The sequence below is a fragment of the Quercus suber genome, unplaced genomic scaffold (genome assembly GCF_002906115.3).
Source record: "Quercus suber isolate HL8 unplaced genomic scaffold, Cork oak 2.0 scaffold_153, whole genome shotgun sequence".
Classification (NCBI taxonomy): Eukaryota; Viridiplantae; Streptophyta; class Magnoliopsida; order Fagales; family Fagaceae; genus Quercus; species Quercus suber.
In genome coordinates, this window is record NW_027069614.1 from 936,060 (window position 1) to 957,615 (window position 21,556).

Below are 21,556 nucleotides of genomic sequence, written 5' to 3' on the forward strand. Positions count from 1 at the left end.
GAACCAAGGTATTGCATGGTCCTCGGACTCAAACCTATGGGGAAACTAGATACTTACAGAGAAATGGAAGCGTTAGACAGAACCAAGGCACTGCATGGTCCTCGGACTCAAGCCTATGGGGAAACTAACCGCTCAGCTATATCTGGGTACTAGACAGAACCAAGGTATTGCATGGTCCTCAGACTCAAACCTATGGGGAAACTAGATACTTATAGAGAAATGGAAGCGTTAAACAGAACCAAGGCACTGCATGGTCCTCGGACTCAGGCCTATGGGGAAACTAACCGCTCAGCTACACCTGGGTACTAGACAGAACCAAGGTATTGCATGGTCCCCGGACCCAAACCTATGGGGAAACTAGATACTTAAAGGGAAATGGAAGCGTTAAACAGAACCAAGGCACTGCATGGTCCTCGGACTCAGCTATGGGGGAAAAACACCCCACCAACACCACGGGGTTAGAAAAAAAAACAAAGTTTTTGGATGCCCTGGGCCAAAAAACTTGGGGAAAAAATAAATATATAGAAAAATAGGGAAGTTAAAAAAACAAACAGCACCATGGGGCTCCCTGGCACTCAGACTCAGGCCTATGGGGAAACTAACCGCTCAGCTACACCTGGGTACTAGACAGAACCAAGGTATTGCATGGTCCTCGGACTCAAACCTATGGGGAAACTAGATACTTACAGAGAAATGGAAGCGTTAGACAGAACCAAGGCACTGCATGGTCCTCGGACTCAGGCCTATGGGGAAACTAACCGCTCAACTACACCTGGGTACTAGATAGAACCAAGGTATTGCATGGTCCTCGGACTCAAACCTATGGGGAAACTAGATACTTATAGAGAAATGGAAGCGTTAAACAGAACCAAGGCACTGCATGGTCCTCGGACTCAGGCCTATGGGGAAACTAACCGCTCAGCTACACCTGGGTACTAGACAGAACCAAGGTATTGCATGGTCCTCGGACTCAAACCTATGGGGAAACTAGATACTTACAGAGAAATGGAAGCGTTAGACAGAACCAAGGCACTGCATGGTCCTCGGACTCAGGCCTATGGGGGAAACTAACCGCTCAGCTACACTTGGGTACTAGACAGAACTAAGGTATTGCATGGTCCTCGGACTCAAACATATGGGGAAACTAGATACTTACAGAGAAATGGAAGCATTAGACAGAACCAAGGCACTGTATGGTCCTCGGACTCAGGCCTAAGGGGAAACTAACCGCTCAGCTACACCTGGGTACTAGACAGAACCAAGGTATTGCATGGTCCTCGGACTCAAACCTATGGGGAAACTAGATACTTACAGAGAAATGGAAGCGTTAGACATAACCAAGGCATTGCATGGTCCTCGGACTCAGGCCTATGGGGAAACTAACCGCTCAGCTACACCTGGGAACTAGACAGAACCAAGGTATTGCATGGTCCTCGGACTCAAACTTATGGGGAAACTAGATACTTACAGAGAAATGGAAGCGTTAGATAGAACCAAGGCACTGCATGGTCCTCGGACTCAGGCCTATGGGGAAACTAACCGCTCAGCTATACCTGGGTGCTAGACAGAACCAAGGTATTGCATGGTCCTCGGACTCAAACTTATGGGGAAACTAGATACTTACAGAGAAACGGAAGCGTTAGACAGAACCAAGGCACTGCATGGTCCTCGGACTCAAGCCTATGGGGAAACTGACCGATCAGCTATACCTAGATACTAGACAGAACCAAGGTATTGCATGGTCCTCGGACTCAAACCCATAGGGAAACTAGATACTTACAAAGAAATGAAAGCGTTAGACAGAACCAAGGCATTGCATAGTCCTCGAACTCAGGCCTATGGGGAAACTAACCGCTCAACTAGACCTGGGTGCTGAACAGAACAGGGGCATCGCATGGCCCTCGGACTCAAGCCTACAGGGAGACTAACTTCAAAATATCCCAAGTTAGAAAAGGATCAAGCCCCATCTAGCCCTTGAGACGCAAGAGAGCTGCCCATGCATACGTTCTCTCTCCTTATCATCGTTACTGGCGCGATTGGCCGACATACAATTCAAGCTAAAATCGTACAGATCTAAGGAAAAAAGGAAAAGCAGGCAGCGTGCACACAAGTAAGCAATTCAAATAAAGGGAAATTAAATTCGCATTACAACGATGAGTTCGTAAAAATTGCATGGCAAGAGCCACAGTACATAGAGGAGAAGCACAACAAAATAAAATGACAACGTGAGAGTAGGACGAGCCGAGACGCCGGGGAGTCTACTCCTTTTGCTCAGGCTGGACAGGGGCAACCCCTGACCCCTCCAAGCCCTGGCTTGAGGGGACGGCTTGCGGGGGTACGGCGAGAGCAGTTGCTTCCTCAGTGGTGGGGGTTGGATCATCGGAAGGGATCTCCACTACCTCTTGGGCCACCTCCTTGCTCGAAGGCTCCCCCAGTTCAGCTGCCCGCACCTCTTCAACAATCTCCCCAACCTTAGGGTCCTCAGGGGTGGCCTCACGGATAGCGGGGGGGTAATACACGTTCTCTGCTTTCCATAGGTCGGACGTGGCCTCCACCCCAGCTTGTTTGAGGGCCTCAGCCCAGACCTGGGAACAATATCGCCTACACACCCCCGGGACTTGAGCCTTGTAGGCGGCCTCTACCGCAGCCATCCCATCAGCATAGGCTGCGGTCTCAGCCTCCTCCTTGGCACGCTTGGTCATCTCCCTTCCATGGTCAGCCTCGTCCTTAGCCCGCCGAGCCTGGTCTCTGGCCCATTCGGCCTCCCTCTGGGACCCCTCGGCCTTTGTCACCTTAGCCTGCAGATCAGCGGTCAGATCCCTCGCGATCCGCAATTGCTCCTCCGCCTCGCCCAGGCGCCTCGTCTGCTCATTGGCCTGGGTCTGGGCACCCTTAAGACCAGACAGTGCACTGTCCCGCTCCCTGGTCACCGCCGTCAAAGCCTCTCGGGCCTTGGCGAGGTCAGCCTCAGAATTCTTCAGAGCCCCGGTGGCCTGGTAGCGCCAAGCACGCTCCCGTTTGAGGGCCTCCTTCTGGTCGTTTGCCGTCCCCTCCAGCATAAAGATAGCTTGGACAGCCTGCCAGGATAACCAATATGCTATGAGCCCAATAAAAGAAAAAGAGTGGGAGAAGAGTCGAGGTTGTAGCCCTTACCATCCCCACATATCGCTTGAGGCTGAGGAAGACCTGCTCGCTCGTCAAAGAGTTAAGCTCAGCCATATCTATCGGGAGTAGCAAGCTCCTCTCCAACGCATCAGCCACGCGCGCACCTTCGCCCTTATTGAAGTCCCTAAGGAAGGCATTATCCCTCAAGGGCTCCCTACGGAGCATCGAGGCTGGGAGCTAGGCCTGGACCTCAGAAGAGGTGGTGTCGACGACCTGCCTCTCCTGGCTCTTGTCGCCTATTTTAAGCTGCTTGGACGACCGCAGAGTAGTGTCATCCTCTTGTGAGGACACCGTCTTATCCTCCACAGGCTTTTTACCCTTATCCTTCTTCTTGGGGCTAGCAGGCACGGACCCAGAGGGAGAGCGCGTCTGAGAAGGGGAAGGAGGGAGCTTCTGCCGAGCGGAAGTCGACCTAGCCTTCGGAGGTGGAGTGGGAAGTTTCTGTTGGGACTCCCCCGGCTGGCCCTCAATCAGGTCTAGCAAGTTGGTGGTGGGCTTCCTCTTGTAACCCATTGTCGGTCGATGAGGGGCTTCTGAAGCAAGGAGGTCTGCTTCAGTCAAATTGGGATCACCCAAGTCCCCGGGAGGGTCTTCGGACTGATCAAGCTGAGCGAAAACGTCAAACGCGTCCCCTTCCCCCTCTGGAGCTTCCTCGGCGAACGGTTGGGAAGAGGAGGGGACGGCTAATGTGACAGCTTCCTGGTCGGAGGGCTCCTCGGGGAACGAAAATCCGTCCTCGGTCACAGTAATCCTCTGAAGCCGAGGATCGTTGGCAAGGATGACATGCTTCGGAACCGGGAACGATTTCTGGGTAGGTTTATAACCCAAAATTATGTGGGCGGCCCTAACCTGATTTTCGTCCTAGTTTATATACACCGGCGCCCTCAGCACCTTTTGCAAATCTTCCCGGTTGACCAGATGGAAGTGACGCTGAAAGGCGTGCGGGTCTGCAAACGGAAAGCACCACCGCGTTAGTTAAAAAAAAAAAAAAAAGGGAAAGAAAAAAGACGAGAACTTGGAACCCTTTCTGTCTCCCACGGCCCCACCTAGTATTCCCTCTGTTGTTGGGCAGTGAAGGCCATCGTGCCACTCCCCTGACACGATGAGGAAATCCTCGTAGAACCCCTTGCTGGACTCGAGGAGGTACTGAATGAGCTGCACCCTGTCGTCTCTTATCTTCAGGTAATACGACTTGCCCTTAAGAAGCTGAAGGTTGTAACACCAATTCACGTCGTGGTGGGTCAACCTCAGCCCCATCTTCTCATTCAGGGCGTCCACACAGCCCAGAATCCTAAAAACGTTTATCCCACACTAGGTGGTGGCCAACCGGAAGTGCATGAGATAATTCCTCATCACTGGCCCTATGGGGATCGTCATCCCCCCTTCAAGGAAGGCGACTATGGGAATTACCACCTCGCCCTCCTGCCTGTGTATGCGCCACTCCCCGTCCTCACAATATCTCAGACCTACATTGCCAGGAATTCTGCGGTCGGTGATGAATTGCTCCATCGCCTCCGCGGTATCAACGTATTTCTTAAACCTACCCATCCCAGTTGACGCTTAAAAGAACTAAGAAAGAACAGGCAAAGTAGAAAAAATGGTAATGAGAAATAGAGGTCAGAGAGAGACAGAGCGACTTACTGGAAAGAGGAAGGGCTCCTCGGACAGGCTTTTGTGCTGGAGGTGCTAGTGAGAGTGTGGCTGAACTCAGGAAGGGCGCACGAATATTCTCGATTACAAATGAGGAACAGGAAGAAGCGGTTCGTACGGGTATTTATACCCCAAATCGAGGAACCATGCGGGTTTTCCAGCCCATAAATGCAAGACGAATCTCCACCGTTGGATAGGTAACGCCTCAATAGACGTGGGGAGCACAAAGCTGCCTGAATTTAATGATGGGCACATTACGTGCTCCGAAACGTCAGCGACGTGCCTTTGGCAGGTGAATAGACCCCAGTACTGACCGGGGGAGGGGGGGAGGGGTAAGGCCGAGGATGTCAAAATCCTTTTCCCCGCCCGAGGATGCGTGCAGCAAGATTTTGAGGGGCTATTGTGGGGCCAGAAAATCGGGTAGCCTCGGCCCACTTCAACCCAGGCCCAAATGGCCCACGCCGAGGACGCATGATGGGTCCGAGGATGACCCTATCCTCGGTCGTCCGAGACCTCGGTACGGAGAAGGGTAAGCTTTGGGCGAACTGTCACCTCGGCATTGAATACGTTCACCTAACCCCTCTGGCAGCATTAATGGGGATGTAACCCCTTGACAGGGCGACATCGATCAGGGTGAACCACTTGAGCACGGATATGACCTTTGATGGGATAGGCTGTCAGGAGGAAAGCCAGTAGATGATCAACAGGAGGAAGAAGAGAGGGATATATAAGAAATGTGAGCAAAATGTAAAAGAGGAGTTTTTTTTGGAGAGGGGGAAGAAAAAGCCTCCTCGGCCATGGGCCGAGGAGCATCCCCCAGTTGTAAATTGTTCTAAGTATTTTTTCAATAAAAGAAAAGAGTTCATGCCTCGTGAACGCCGGCCAGCGCCTAAACCTTCAATCCACTCTCTACAAATTCATTTTTCTGGGTTCGTTGGGCCTTTAACCCATATCCTTTGGGCTTGGACAACAAAAACAGACCCTACAATATCCATGATAAAGACCTAAAAGTACTAAATATTCCTAACAATTGATCACAATATTTAGTACTAAATATTCTCAGCACGAGCTCACAATATTAATTTTTTTTTAAACTTAGCATATTATCACAATATTTACACTTACAAACAAAACAAATATTCCCATATGTTGTAATAACATAATAATCACAATATTTGGTACTAAATATTCCCAATAATCACAATATTAATTAAAAAAAAAAACTTAGCAAAAAAAAATAACTAGCAAATAATCACAATACTAACAAATAAATTAATCACAATATTTACACTAACAAATAACAAAAACAAAACTTTTCCTAATATGTTCTAAATTTTTCTTTAAAAAAAACTAGCAAATAATCACAATATTGTAAAAACATTACCTGAGAGTGTTGTGTGAGATGAGTGCTCTATGAGTGCAAGTGAGAGACAGTTTAGGAAAGTTTTCTGAAGAGAATATAGAACTAAGTTTCTGAAGAGAATATAGAGCTGAAGGTGTGAGACCCCACAGTAAGGAGGAAAACAGGTCCCAGCTGGGACCCACAGCAACACGTGGAGAGCTAGGGACCATTCATGAAAATCGAGTCCTTTGGACTCGATTTCCAGCTCAATACCCACGTGACCATTGATGCTGTTGGATGAGACTAATGATGCTATGAGATGAGACTGATGAGACAAGAAAATCAAGTTCACTGGACTCGTTTTTTATACATAGAAACTGAGTTCAAAGGACTCGATTTCTATGTATAAGAAACGAGTCCAACGAACTCAATTTCTTGGCCTACGTGGATCCTTATCCACCTTAGCTGCTGGCAAAATAGGAAAATAACAACCCAAAAATCGAGTTCTCTGGACTCGAATTGTTAGAAACCAAATTACTTTGAAATATTGCCTAACTAATGATATTATTTGGGTTTTATAGTTATATTCTAAAAAAATTCCTAGTATCAATTCTTATCAATTTAATATCTAACATGTGGACCAATGGGTCACACAATATTAAATTTATTTCTTGAGGGGGAAGGCCCACCACAATAGCTTGCTATTGGGGTCTTCAAGCGTCGCCCATGTGTTGCACTATTGCAAGGGCCTCAGTAAATCTAAACTTGCACATAATTTGTTCTATGATAGCTCTAAGTAGCCAAATATTTTGCAGACCACACTAATTAGGAACTGAGTTCGTGAAACTCGAGAGTTTTACAAAAAATGTGCCGGGGCACTTGCTACTGTCGAGTTCTTTAAAAATGTGCCACGGTGGCACATGCTATTGTGGCATTTTTTTAATTAAAAATTCAACGTGGAAACCGAGCCGAGTTTGTTATAATATAAAACTCGAGTTCTTTAAACTTAGTTCTTTAAAAGTTTTAATATAGAATCGGAGCTCTCAATGAATCTCTCGATTCAAGTAAAAAAGCAGGAAAATTATTGGAAAAAATTTAAATATCAAATAATGCATGGATGACAAATGCTATTGTGGCATTTTTTAATTTGGAAGTTATGATATAAAACTTGAGTTCTTTAAAAATTTTAACATAGAGACGGAGCTCCCAATGAATCTCTGGATTCAAGTAAAAGCAGGAAAATTATAGGAAAACATTTAAATTTCAAATCAGTGCATGAATGACAAATGGTACCTATCCCATACACTTGTTAACCAAATTAGTGGATGTCAGGTGAGAAATTAAGTAACCCCCTAACCCCATAAATATAAATATAAATAGAAATAAATATTGAATGACAAATGGTACTTAGTATTATAAATATAAATAGAAATAAAATAATATAATATAATCTATGTTAAATATAAATAAAATTATGTTTTTAATTTCATTTTTAAATATTTATATATAAAAAGTTTGTTTGACCCTCCCTTCGAATGTATATATATATGTATATATATATTCCTTATTTGCATTTTGGGGACTTATATTTCAAGAACATTTTTAATTTTGAAGACTAAAAAAAGATTAGGTAGAAGAAAAGGTCCTACCGGGAGTCGAACCCAGGTCGCTGGATTCAAAGTCCAGAGTGCTAACCACTACACCATAGAACCCGTTTCTGTTCTTCCCAATATGTTTTTATTCATATCAGCAAATACACAACCCTTCTGTTTTGAAGTCATGGTCCCACGGGACGCCAATCTCTCCTTTTTTAACATTCTGAATTTTGACATGGCAGTTGCCACTACTCTTTACGTTGTTCACTTGTCCTCAATGCATGCATATCTTCTTTTAAAAAAACTACAAACAAGAAAAAGAATACCACATTTGACATAGAAAAACAAAGAAAAAGTATAGTAGAAAGGATGCTGAAAAATAAAAACGAGCTTAGTAAAAAAGAGTGATGTGATTTTAAAGTGAGTACCGATGTCCACTAAGTCACTAACAATAAATCCAATTTTTTTTTTTTTAATTCATTAAAAAAAGCTGTGCTTGAGCTAATTATATTGGTGAGATATTGGGATGGCTCATAGCTCCCCCTATTGAAACACATTCGAAATTTATTTACATGTATTTTTTTTCACGTATCTTATCTTCTATTCCTAAATTTATTTTATTATTAAAAAATTTCAATTTTAAGGTTCAATTGTTAAAACAAAATAAAAAATAAAAAATTGTTAAAAGCTCAGTTCAGTTGTCAGTTTTGAGTAAGAAGTTTACCTAACAAATTATTTATTTTAAATTTTATAAAGCACAAGGGGGTGGTGGCGCAGTTGGCTAGCGCGTAGGTCTCATAGCTTCTGAGTAATCCTGAGGTCGAGAGTTCGAGCCTCTCTCACCCCAATATTGTTTTTTAATAAAGCCATTTTATGCTGGCAAATGGTACAGCCGTACAGTTTTAAATTTATGAAATAATGAAACTGGCTCATTAATATTTTTTAATAAAGCCATTTTATGCTAGCAAATGGTACACTTCTTCTAGATTTATGAAATAAAGTAACTGGAACAAGTATTCCCTCACAATAAACTCAAACTTGCCTTGGAGAGAAATTTTTTCAGACTTATTTTGGTGCCTTCTTCTAACAACTAAGGTTGCGCTTGGAATTAAAGTTTGAAATCAACTTATTTTGTTATTTAACTTATTTTTGCTACTATTCAATTTGTTTTTGTTACTATTTATGGATTTCACTGCACTTTTTGGTATTATTTATAAATTCCACTGTACTATTTTAACTAATTTTTACTTTTATTTACAATATTTTCAGTAAAAAATTTTCAGTTTCAACTAAATAAACTATTCCCAAACAGATCCTAACTTGATAAAGCAAGGTACACAATAAACTCAAACCTGCTCGAGGAGATATTTTTTTAAACTTATTTTGGTGCCTTCTAACAACTAAAGTGGCATTTGGAATTAAAGTTTAAAGTCAACTTATTTTACAATTTAACTTATTTTTGTTACTATTTATGAATTTGATTATACTTTTTAATACTATTTATAAGTGTCATTATACTATTTCAGTTAGCTTTTACTTTATCTACAGTACTTTTAGCAAAAAGTTTTCAATTTCAGTTAAATAAACTATTTCTAAACAAACCCTAACTTCATCAAGCAAGGTACACAACAAGGTACCTTCTAACAACTAACTTTATACATCAGGGACTAACTTTATATATCAGGGAAGAATTCCCTGTTGCTAATTTTGAATAAACATAACAAGTCAATTTTGCTTTCACAAAATGAACATTAATTTCTAATATATAAAAAATTATAAACATAACCAAAGGATTTGCTTGAAATTTCTCATTTCATAGACACCTGTTCATGTGACAATGGAATTCAAAAAAAAAAAAAAACTCTTTGCTGCTGATTAAACAGCATCTAACCAGGCAGCTCTCAAATGAAAAGAAACCTAAATACTCCATCTCTACAACTGATGAATAAATTATACACCTTGTTTTGTATATGGTCACTAAATTTCTAGTCGTATTCCACTCTTAGTACGCGAGAAAAATTTAGCAAACCCATTTCGGTTTTTCTCAGAACTGACATGATTTGACAAAATAGCTGATGAAGTTGATGAAGACGGAAAAGGCAGTGAATTCTCTTCATTTTTGTTTATTACAGGACCAGAACTTTCACCAGCAATTCTCGAAGAGTCTGAATTTCTTTTAGGTGAAAACGTTTGGTTACAATGCATCTTCCACAGTTCTCCTTCAGGTTTAGGAATCAGTGATGCACCAGCAGAAAACTCTGGTAGGTTGGCAGGGTCAATCAGGAAGTCTTCCAGTGTTGCTAGAGATTTCAATTGATTCCCAAGAGATGCTATTGTTTTCTGGCACTCTGCAAGTTTTCCAGCAGCTACAGCTAGATCCTCCTGATATAGACAAAGTCTTATGATCATTAGTATTCCTCTACAATACCCAGCAAACAAATGATAGAAAATGGTTGAACCATGCAATGTAGATAACAAAAGTGATGCTTGACCTGCTTTATCTTCGATTCACCATTTGAGCTAGCAGTTTTCTGGAGTTCAACTTCTTGGTTCTTTCTTGATAGCTCTTCCTCTAATTCCTGACATTTGGCTGCAATTTCTGCTGACAAAGCCCTCTCTTTCTGAACCTTTACTTCTAAAGAGTCAACTTTTACAGACATGGTCCTTGCTTCCGCTTCCATGCTAATCAGTCTAGATTCAAGAACTTGCTTCGATTCTTTTGCAGTATTTAGCTCTCTTTGCAACTCTTCCAACTTCACTTCTGCCTCCTGATACAGACAAAGTCTTATCTTACGATTGTGGTAAACTAATTCTTCTACAACACCCCGCAAACAAAAGACAGAAAATGGTTGAACTATTCTATGTAGTTAATAAAGGTGATGCCTGACCTGCTTTATCTTCAATTCACCGTTTGAGCTTGCAGTTTTCTGAAGTTCAACTTCTTGCTTCTTTCTTGATAGTTCTTCCTCTAATTCCCGACACTTGGCTGCAATTTCTTCTGACAAAGCCCTCTCTTTCTGAACCTCTACTTCTAAAGAGCCAACTTTTACAGACATGACCCTTGCTTCTGCTTCCATGCTAATGAGTCTAGATTCAAGAACTTGCTTTGATTCTTTTGCAGTATTCAACTCTCTTTGCAACTCTTCCAACTTCACTTCTGCCTGCTAATATAGGCAGTCTTATTTTATGATTGTGATATGTAGGGAAGACTAATATTTCTACAATGCCCAGCAAACAATTGATAGAAAATGGTTGAACTATTCTATGTAGTTAACAAAAGTAAGTGATGCCTGACCTGCTTTATCTTCAATTCACCAATTGAGCTTGCAGTTTTCTGTTCAACTTCTTGCTTCTTTCTTGATAGCTCTTCCTCTAATTCCCGACACTTGGCAGCAATTTCTGCTGACAAAGCCCTCTCATTCTGGAACTTTACTTCTAAAGAGTCAACTTTTACAGACATGGTTCTTGCTTCTGCTTCCATGCAAATGAGTCTAGATTCAAGAACTTGCTTTAATTCTTTTGCAGTATTTAGCTCCATTTGCAACTCCAACTTCACTTCTGCATCCTGATATAGACAAAGTCTTATGATTGTTATATGTAGGGAGTACTAATACTATTTCCTCTACAATACCCAGCAAACAAATGATAGAAAATAATTGAACTACGCAATGAAGATAACAAAAGATAGTGATGCCTGACCTGCTTTATCTTCAATTCACCATTCAAGCTTGCAGTTTTCTGAAGTTCAATTTCCTGCTTCTTTCTTGACATCTCTTCCTCTAATTCCTGACACTGGGCTGCAATTTCTGCTGACAAAGCCCTTTCTTTCTGAACCTTTACTTCTAAAGATTCAACTTTTACAGACATGGTCCTTGCTTCTGCTTCCATGCTAATGAGTCTAGATTCAAGAACTTGCTTTGATTCTTTTGCATTATATAGCTCTCTTTGCAACTCCTCCAACTTCACTTCTGCCTCTATCAGCTGAACCTGGGATGCCTCTATATAGTCCTGAGTTGTGATTAAAGCAGTCTCCAATTCAATTTTCTTTGCTTCCATCTTCTCTAACTTCTCTTCTAATTCAGCATTCCGGTGAGTCATGGCTTCAAGCTCGATTCTCAGGGAGCTTTCTCCATTAATTGAATCACCGGAAACCTCTGATAAAAGGTAATGGCTTCCATTCTTGGTTTCAGGCAGAGCAACAAGTCGCTCCATCTCAAGAAAATCATCCATGAGATCAATTGGAGCAGAAGAGGATGGGAGATTTCTTTTAAATTCCTTTTCATATTTGAATTGATCAAGCTCAGCAATTAGGGCAGACGCCCATGAATCAGAGCAACTAGGCTCACACTTTTTTGGCTCTGAGCTACCACCCATCTTGCGAGTATCAATCTCTCCAAAGCTAAGCCTCTCCCCACTATCTGATTGACTATCTGTGAGAGATTCAACATAAATTGAGGAGGCAGTGGTGGATTTGTGATCATTAACTGAGGATGATTTAAAAACCACGGATTTTAACCTCCGGCATTCAGCCTCAAGCTTGGCCACCTTCTTTATGCTTTCCAAATGTTGCTTGCTGGCTGTCTCAGCTGCCTGTGTACTCAAGTCCCTCTCAATTGTCCTGATTTCCAACTCTTCAGATTGAGATTGGAGCTCAATTTTGAGAGCTGAGTTCTCTTTCTCCAAAGATTCAAGTTTACAGCAAATATCAGGATCAACATGAGCAGGAGATTCAGGTTGAGGAGCTTCTGCTTTGCTCTGGTACACCAGAAGCTGGTTCTCAAGTTTGAGTTTGGTGGTTTCCCACTCACGGGTTTTCTTCACAACAGCTTCCTGGATCTTTTGCTCCTGCTCCTCTCTTGCTTGTCTTAGCTGCCGAACAAGTTCTTTGAGGGCACCATCAAGATGGCTTACCCGATCTTCAAGTACAGAATTTTCCTGAACTGCAGAATCAAGTTGCTGCTTCAGAGCAACCACTTCATTTTCAGCCTTCTCCCAACCTAGAATTATATTAAAATGAAAGAAATTTCTTAAAGCAGCAAAGAATACAGCAATCATTACCATGTTTGGTTGAGACTTACGAAGTTATAATACAAAACTCCAATTCATGCAAGCCCCTAGATTTGAAACATTATGTGCATATATTCATTGCAACTAACATGCTGCAACCAGACATGGTATTGTGATTGGTTGTCATGAGAATAAGAAATAGCAGAGATGTCCCAAATGTTATGTACTTATGTCATACCTGCAACAGCTTCTTCTGCAACTTTTGCATGCTGCTTCACCAAGTCTTCTTTGGCACTAATATTCACAAGTGCAGCTGATAACTTATCCATCAGGCTCTTCACACTATCATTAACATCTTCAGCACTTGCTACAGCTTTTGATGTGACTTCAGGTGATTGAGTATTATGATTAGGAGATGACTTGAATGCCTCCTGGTTCAACAAAGTAAAGCAAGGTTCAACATGCATAAAAACAAAATTTTGATTTCATGAAATAACCAAAATGATCCCCTAACGGAATAGCTCACAGACACATCCACAATTTGATTCTATGTTATAGGACAGGGAAGAACACATAAGTTTTCTTTGGTTACTAGAAACAGTTATGAAACGATATGCAAACATGAAATTTTATAACAGATTGGGTTGGAGTGGCTGATCTATGAGCATGTATGTGTATTTATTTTCAATCCATTTACTAGTTACAGTTGCCTCTGCTGTAGTAAGGCCATGGATTTTATTCTAGTTCATCAAACAATAACTAAAAATGAAGGCAAAACATAAAAAACTTCAAAATTAAGATTTTCAAACCAGGCTTTTTGCCAAACATGACTTCTTGTGATGAGCCATGTGAATGAGGATCCTGTCTAAAACAAGGTTTATTAAAGAAGACATTGCTGGGGATGCATTTAGGATTAATGTCAGTGTTTCCATTGAGCAAATGAACCCAGAGGAGTATTCCTAGAAACGCTTTAATGCATCCTAGGAACTGCAAATATAATTCTAAACGTACAATTTATTTGGTTACACTGGATATCTTTTTGGGCATTCCTATTATAAACTTTCTTTTTCTTTTTCCTTTTCTTAACCCTGATAAGATTTCTATGACATCATTAAACATCCGTGTTTTCATCAACATAGAAAAATCAATATTTATCACAGAACACAAGGATGTAAGAATTTTCAGAACCCATAGTATTAAAAATGCACCACATCCCAACTAACAGTGCCTCAAACTCCTGTCAATCAAAGCTAAGTTGTTCAAAATCACCTGCCCGAAGTAACAGTTATGTTTGCAAATTACCTTTTCACAATTCTTTTTTTTATTATCAGAGATTACCTTTTCACAATTCCTAACATGTTTCATTAACATGAAGAGTAGAAGTCCTGATATTGAATGACTGACAAGCAGACTATTATCTAGAGATTGGAGATCTAAATAGCCAACCTTCCTTATGCTCTGCAGGGCCTTCTCAAAACTATACTTAAATACTTTAAGAGATCATTTCAACCCCTCCAATGCCTTCTTTGGCAAATATAAGAGCATCCACATCCGGATTTCATATCTCATCTTATTTTACTATCCTAAAAAGCTACTTTATCAATTATACCATACCATTTTACACTACCTCCAACATCCCAACTTTTATTTTCTATTCTACTTATTTAAATAATATTTCTACAAAATAAAATATATATTTTTTCTTTTTTGTTTCTTTCCCAATTTTCCCTCAACCTCAACCTCTATCACCAGGCCTCCACTGCCCAGTCACCACCACTACGCCTCCACCATGCCCATCACACCACCACTGCCCACCAAAATCCCACCGGAGTAAAAACTCATATTAAAAAAAATAAAAAAAAAAATAAAAACCAAAACCCAGAAAACGCAAAACCAGAACCCAAAACGGCAACACAAGCCACCGATCTATTCTTCAACCTAAAATCTTAAATGTGCAAAACCAAAATGGCAACACAAGCCATCTATCCCACTCCAAATCAAATACTCGATCCTCTCGTACCCCACGAACCCCACGAACTCAAACCCAATCTCCTCGAACCCAAGTACGATTCCACCACCTGAACCACAATTTGCCACGATCTCCACAATTAGACCACAATCTCCACGATCAGACCAGGCTGGGTGAGACAGTGGAGACAGTGGCCAACGACGGCCTGGGCTTGGCGTTGCTGGGCAATGGTGGCCAACAGTGGCCTGAGGGAGAGCAAAGGGAGAGGGAGAAGTCTGAGAGAGAGAGAGACGTGGGAGACATAGTTTGAGAGAGTGGGAGAGTCAGGCCTTCAGATGAGAGAGAAAGATAATAAAATAATAGTTTTTGTTTTAGAATTGTGCTACAGTGCAATTCTACATGTAGAATTGCACTGTAGCACAATTCTAAATTTTTTTGCAATAGTTGCATTATACAAGTCCGGATGCGGAGGTTATTTTGTGCTTATATGTTAAATTGAAGCAAGATATGGCATATGCCATTTGGGCTGCAGATGCTCTAAAGACATGAAAAAGATCACAGCAAGAGGACACATCATTCCTACAGATTTCATGTAGATGATGAGGGAAGCTCTCCAAAGAAAAGAAGTTTGAGCTGAACATTTGTCAATGAGCCAAGTTTTGTACACTTATCATAATTCCAGCCAGTTGTTTGCCATAATCATACCGGTTGCACTTGGTAAATATGTATGCAACTCAGCTACTGACCAAGTATGTTTTATGGAAGTCGTATTCTCTTGCCTCAGACATGACATTTTAACCATTACAATGCAAGAAGCAGAACATAAAAGAGTTTTGAGGGGGAAAAAAACAGGTAATGATACCTACAAGATAACAAGATATAACACAAGGGACACTCTTCAACAGGAAATGTCACTAAATGTTGCACATTTGCAGGCTTATCAAGGCAAAACAGAAAAAGTTTAAGTGCAAAGCTATATATATAGTGGAAAGACATCTCCTATCAACTTGGCTTAATCTGGTTTCTTATATACAGGACACACTCATTCATTCAAGATACTTAATTCATGATGTCCTTATTTTCTAGGAAATTAATTACACTACAATAATAGGGTGGGGGCATTTAGAAGTTATAAGAGAGGATGGCCAAGCAATCAACGCATATGACTGCAATTTATTCATACTTCAATTCTCAGATCAGAAGACACTCAATTACAGAAATTGAGAGAAATACAGTCAGAACTCAGAAAGCCAACAAATAACCACGTTGAAATTCAATCACAATTAATCTGTCTAGCAGGTTCATATGTTAAAAGGTTGATGCCCAAAATTTCATAATGGCAAGAATCAAACAACAATTTCAAACTTATGAATTATCAATGAAATTTGAAGTGGTTAAGTAATTCAAAGGAAAAAAAAATACCAAGTTTCAGGCATCAAAGGAAATAGTAGGAATGCAGAGAAACATGGGTTCTTGTGGTCGTTATCAGTTGGTTAGTGCGTTAAAGGCTACATAGTATCATCCAAGCTACCTAATAGTCAAATTGAACACAAACTTGGCTGTAGTTGCATACCTGATCATCTGAGTATCTCTCTGAATGCGAAGATATCGAACCTGAACTCTCAGTTTCACCAGGGCTTTTGTCAGAAGACTTCCTCTTCCACAACCATTTCCTTTTTTCCATTGTGAGCTCCAATTGTCTAACGCCGACTAGCACATTACACAGAGTTCACTGCCACACACAGTTCCAACATTTATCAACAGGTCACTGAAAGCCCATCATAAAATCCTCCTCCAATTACTGGGAAAAACAGTCAAGTAAAACAAATATCCAATGGGAAGTTAGCAACAGTGTTCCTTATGGTTAAATAACAGAACTCACACCAGAACAGTCAAGCCTTTGACAAGCAGATACACATATTCCCTTCAACAAACTCATCAATTTATACAAAAAGTGACTTGGCTTATCATTCTCCCAGCTTTGCTTCAAATCCACCCAAGTTACCATCCAACCCCAACCACAAAAATGTAGGACATCCAAAGAACTAAAATGGATTTACTTAGTTTAAAAACCCAAATGCTAATTTAAGTCTCTAGTCTCTAGGATATAAAACACAAATTTTGAAAATAAAGAATTCCCAGCTTTTACTCACATGTAACACCTTGAATGGTTTCTGAAACACCCCTCAAGCTGTGAAGTTACAAGGAACCCAGTACTTGAATCACAAAATGAGAAAACTTCCCAGCTGATAAAACTAATAAAATTCCCCCCCCCAAAAAAAAAAAAAAAAAAAAAAAACACAACCAATATGATAAATCAAAACTAATGAAACAGTGGTTAGTAATAAAATATATAACACAGAAATGAAAGAATTCTCAATTTACAATTCAAAAATGTCCCAAATTTGAGTGACCCAGCAAAGCTAAAAGAGCACAAAACCTTACTAATTTTCCCAAAAAGGCAATAAATAATAATTAAAACCAATAATTTATATAAAAATATAAATCATAGATATTATATTTTTAAACCGTAAAAAAAAATTAAAAATAAAGAAGAAGAAGAAGAAGAAGCAAGACCCAGATGAAATACCTTTGACTGGGAGACCAAAAACAAGCTGGAGATTGGACAGAAGTAGTTTTAAATGAAAACAAAAGATGGGTTCAGTTCAGACTTGAGATTTAAGATTTCAGAAACATAAATAAAATAATATTTTGACAATAAAAGGTAACTCTGCAAAAATCTCTGGAATGTCAGTGAGCATTCAAATATGCAATAAAAACAACCAAGTAACAGATAATGTGTGGGCTTCTATTGCTTGTTTTCCACTTTACCTTTTTGTATTCTCTTTTTTGTTTTCCAATTATATAAAAAAGAGTGGAGCATGTGATTTGGGTTTTGGGATATGAACTCAGGAGTCAGAACTATGAAGGATGTGAGATTGGAGTGTACAGAGTGAGTGAGACCACAAAAGACCCACTTTTTCAGCTTTTTTGTATTTGGAAAATTAAATTAAATTATAGTATTTTCACTATTTTGTTTTTAATTTGCGTTTTGAAAATTTAGCTGCCCTTATTCCCGCCCTTGGATAAGGTTTTTTGTATTAATTAAATACAAGTTTTCTTTGTTGCAGATATAGAGAGAGGCTCTCCCTCTATCTCTATCTCTATGTGTGTCTTTTTACTCTCTACTGTGTCTGTGTCTGTGTCTGTGTCTGTGTCTCAGTTTTTCAAAAAAGTGTTGCATAAAATAACTCCATTTGTCTTAGCATAATCATTATAAGAAGGCACACTCACAGTGGACTTAATTTCATGGACGTTGGATTTGATGCCATTTTCATGATCTAGTCTGGATTCATGATCTAACGGTGGAGAAAGGGTGAGATGGTAGGACCCACTTTTAAAATTGGATTGTTTCAAAATTGAAGTTACAGAAGGGTCACCATCTACCATGTCATTGTAGTTTTTCCTTTTTTAGTTTAAAACTGTAGCTTTTGATGGCTAGTTTTGAATTTCTTGACAAGGATCTTCATCTAATAGCTATGAGTTATAGCAGTCAATTTCTGGAGCCATTTTTGACCCCTAATTAAAAAAGGAACATACAACTTTCAAATGCCAATGATGTTAAGCTTATTTTTACCCACTTATAGGCTTATAGCATGCTCTGAATATTTTTGAATTCTATAATCTAAAAATTTTCAATTCAATGTATTAGAGCAACCGCATTAAAGGTTTTAAAATACAAAAAATGGTTAATTTTACGCACTTTAACTAAAAAAATACCCACATGCTTGTAAAATTGTATATATATACAAAAGTACTACAGTAACCGTGCATATATGCAAGGTTGCTGTAGCTTTGCATTTAATATTTTACTATTTGTTTCTCTCTCTTTCACCTCACTCTCTATTTTGCATCATTGAAGGAAATAATAAAAAAATGTAAAAGAATAAATATTTTATTGGATAAATATTTAAAATAGATAAACTGATGTGGGTGTTTTATAAAAATAGGTGTATAAAATAAAAAAAGTTTTTTTTTTTGGCAAAATAGACAAAAATTTTACACTTTCTAATGTGGTTGCTCTAAGGCTATAAAAAACAAAAGCAAAAATTCAAAACTGACCCTTTAACTTTCAGTTTTTGTCATTTCAGTCCTCTAACTTTCAATTTTGTCATTTCAGTACTCTAGGTTTCAATTTTCGTTAAGTGGCCCTCTAACTTTCAGCTCTTTTTTTTATATAATAATTTTCATAATTAAAAGAAAAAAAAAAAAGAAGAAGAAGAAGAAGAAGAAGAGAGAGAGAAAAAGAAAAAGAAGCAAGTAAGGGGAACAACGTCGTTCCCCTTATCTAAGAAATCAAAACATTGAACATGCCGGAGAAGCCCAATTCATGAACTTGAATCTGAGTCCCAAATGAAATGTAGTCAACAAGAGCGTTTGTTCACGTAAAATAATTTGCAAGTGCACAGAATCGTAACAAGTAGTAAAGTGTTTTTAAAAAACGAGTGTCGAACCCACAAGTATTAATTATGTTATTGAGTACCGAAATTCACTAAATTAATTACTATTTGGAAAAATCGAAAACAAATGTAATGTTCTACTATCTGAATTAAATTAAACTATTTAATAAAAATAAATCTACGAATAAAAAGAATTAAATGATAAGAATAGATCTAGAGTGATTGATTTCACCTAACAAATCCCACACAATTTATCCTTCCTAATTATTAAATTCTAATAATCTCCCGTTGATGATTAAAAACTCCTTAAATATTCAATATCTTCTCTCGAATAATATCAAAAATATCTTCAACTAACAATTCCATATCTCTATGTGAATTTAATTAATTGGAGACTCATTACGTACTTTGAATTTTTTGAAAAATCACACTAGTCGCGGTAAAGAATCTCTACTTTCGCTCAACTAATGGTGTTTAATTCTAGAACTAAAATAACAAATCACCTCTCGATCTCATTGTAATTCAATTGATCAAACTATAATTTGTAAAAAATAGTAAGCATTAAGAATAAGAATTAAACACTCAATCATGGAAATATTAAAAATAAAATAACTCAAAAAATAAATTGTGTGTTCATTGCTAGACTACATCAATGATCTAGAAAATAAAATTTAGTTCATAATAAAATTGAAAAAAATAAAATAAAACTTATGTCTTTCATCTGCATTGGTTGATCAACATGAAGCTCTCGCCTTTGTCCTCAGATCCTCCTCTTCATAAAGACTCCCAAAAGCAAATTCTTCTATGCGGCACCTCCTTTTCCTCTCAGGTTTCTCATCTCCTCTTTTTACCCTAAAGAGCCTTTAAATAGGTCAAGGAATCTTATTACAAGTTGAATTCCCGTTTTGAGAAAATCCCAGATTTTTAGGCTTTATTTAACTGAAGATTTTGGCCCATTTAAATTCAGAATTCGGACTTTTGGTAAACTACAAAGTTGTAGCCTTTTAAGTTAAATTTCCAGCCCAACTTGAATCATCTCAATTGGATATCTGAGCCGAAAGTTATGCCAAAAATACTAACTGATGTGCAGGCTAAAATCCTAATCCGAATTGGACTTGAATTTAATTGGCTTAGCCCCACTTTGCATGTAAATCCCTTGTTACCTGCAACACAAAGATATTATATAATCAGTAATAAAATAACATAAAAGTAAGGCTAAATATGTAGATATGTGAGTACTTTTTTTGTATATATTTCATGCACATCAAATACCCCCAAACCTAAAATTTTGCTAGTCCTCGAGCAAAACAGATAAAGACTAAAACAAAACAAAGAAAATATCCTAACTAATCCACTTTCGCTGGAAATTTCGATTGCATTTAGCATATGCAACAAGCCTTTAAACCCCTAACTTACACTAGTGGATGAGTTGTAATCTCGTGAGAGTTTGCAGGGAATATACCCACAAAATTCTTAGAATGAATACTAAAATAAACAAAACAAAGAAAATCCAAATTTTTTTTTTTTTTTGGAAATAAACACTACAAATGCTAAAGAAATTTCTCATGCCATCAAAACTCAATGTGAGTGAAAAGTGGTAGCCAACCCAAACATACTCTTAGTTTTAGAATAAACTTGACTCGAATTTCTATTTGAAAGTATGCTTCAACTCATACATTTCTAGTGTTATCACTCAACAAATGAAATCACTCTAAAATGGGTGTGTAACACTCTCAACAATATATGTGAGTGGAATAATGTAAGCAAAATAAAAATCTCACATGTAAATCACATAAAAAATGCTTAATCAAGAAAGAACAAGCAGTCTCATGAAAAGATGCCAAAAAGAATTTATACCACACTTTTTATTCAATCATATCAATATCTGAACTACACAATCTTCAAGATTAATTAAGGATTTTATTAGGACGTAATGTATGATAAAAGTAAAGGGAATGAAATAAAAATGGGTAAAGGTAAACATAAGAAGTGTTTTCAAGATTTGTTGGAATGTCAATTCTTTTTGGAATTTCCATTCAACATTTTTTTCAACTCTTCTTCTTCAAAGCAATACTCTTTTACATTTCACTTCTCAAAATTTGATGAGAACCCTTTTTATTTACTTCTTTTTGACATTTTTCCCTTTTTTTTTTTTCTTACTTCAAGTCGTCACTTATCTTTTGACGTGAATGTAGCCATTTGTGATGGATGCACCCAGTTACTCAACAAGTCACAAACTTGAAGTGCTTTTGCATACTCATATTTCAAGTTACGGTTTGACGTAAGAGTAAACATTGGTAATGAATACCCCTAGTTACTAAGCAACTCAAAACATTGGAGTAAATGGAACTTTGTACAATTTTTTTTT

General features: G+C 38.8%; 1 protein-coding gene and 3 non-coding genes across 11 annotated transcripts; 2 read left to right on the plus strand and 2 right to left on the minus strand.

Annotated features, from left to right (window-relative positions):
* Positions 1-6,718: 6,718 nt before the first annotated feature.
* On the plus strand, positions 6,719-6,919 carry LOC111993682 (U2 spliceosomal RNA). Its single transcript, XR_002880999.1, has one exon. It is a non-coding gene; the product is annotated as a U2 spliceosomal RNA (small nuclear RNA).
* An 878-nt stretch (positions 6,920-7,797) lies between these two features.
* On the minus strand, positions 7,798-7,869 carry TRNAQ-UUG (transfer RNA glutamine (anticodon UUG)). Its single transcript has one exon. It is a non-coding gene; the product is annotated as a tRNA-Gln (tRNA).
* A 645-nt stretch (positions 7,870-8,514) lies between these two features.
* Positions 8,515-8,599, plus strand: TRNAM-CAU (transfer RNA methionine (anticodon CAU)). Its single transcript is given in 2 exon segments — positions 8,515-8,552; positions 8,564-8,599. It is a non-coding gene; the product is annotated as a tRNA-Met (tRNA).
* A 903-nt stretch (positions 8,600-9,502) lies between these two features.
* On the minus strand, positions 9,503-17,730 carry LOC111993678 (filament-like plant protein 1). 8 transcript variants are annotated; one of them, XM_024025501.2, is made up of 8 exons: positions 17,561-17,730; positions 16,302-16,460; positions 12,998-13,190; positions 11,452-12,749; positions 11,048-11,317; positions 10,641-10,916; positions 10,245-10,520; positions 9,503-10,134 (listed from the first exon to the last, which is right to left on the minus strand). In XM_024025501.2, the coding sequence occupies exons 2-8, from the start codon at positions 16,410-16,412 to the stop codon at positions 9,730-9,732; spliced, it is 2,829 nt and encodes a 942-aa protein (XP_023881269.1). In that variant the 5' UTR covers positions 16,413-16,460; positions 17,561-17,730; the 3' UTR covers positions 9,503-9,729. The 8 variants fall into 8 exon arrangements, with proteins under 8 accessions (XP_023881269.1, XP_065633399.1, XP_065633400.1 ...); XM_065777327.1 differs by having other exon boundaries at positions 16,302-16,529; XM_065777328.1 differs by having other exon boundaries at positions 10,641-10,913; positions 16,302-16,529; positions 17,561-17,729.
* Positions 17,731-21,556: the final 3,826 nt, after the last annotated feature.

What these genes read in the sequence shown, in the direction of transcription:
- LOC111993678 (XM_024025501.2), bottom strand. Translation starts at nt 16,412, where the DNA reads ATGGAAAAAAGGAAATGGTTGTGGAAGAGGAAGTCTTCTGACAAAAGC. An exon ending in GTGAATTGAAGATAAAGCAG is followed by an intron (nt 10,917 to 11,047) that starts GTCAGGCATCAC and finishes TGCCTATATTAG; the next exon opens with CAGGCAGAAGTGAAGTTGGA. An exon ending in GTGAATCGAAGATAAAGCAG is followed by an intron (nt 10,135 to 10,244) that starts GTCAAGCATCAC and finishes TGTCTATATCAG; the next exon opens with GAGGATCTAGCTGTAGCTGC.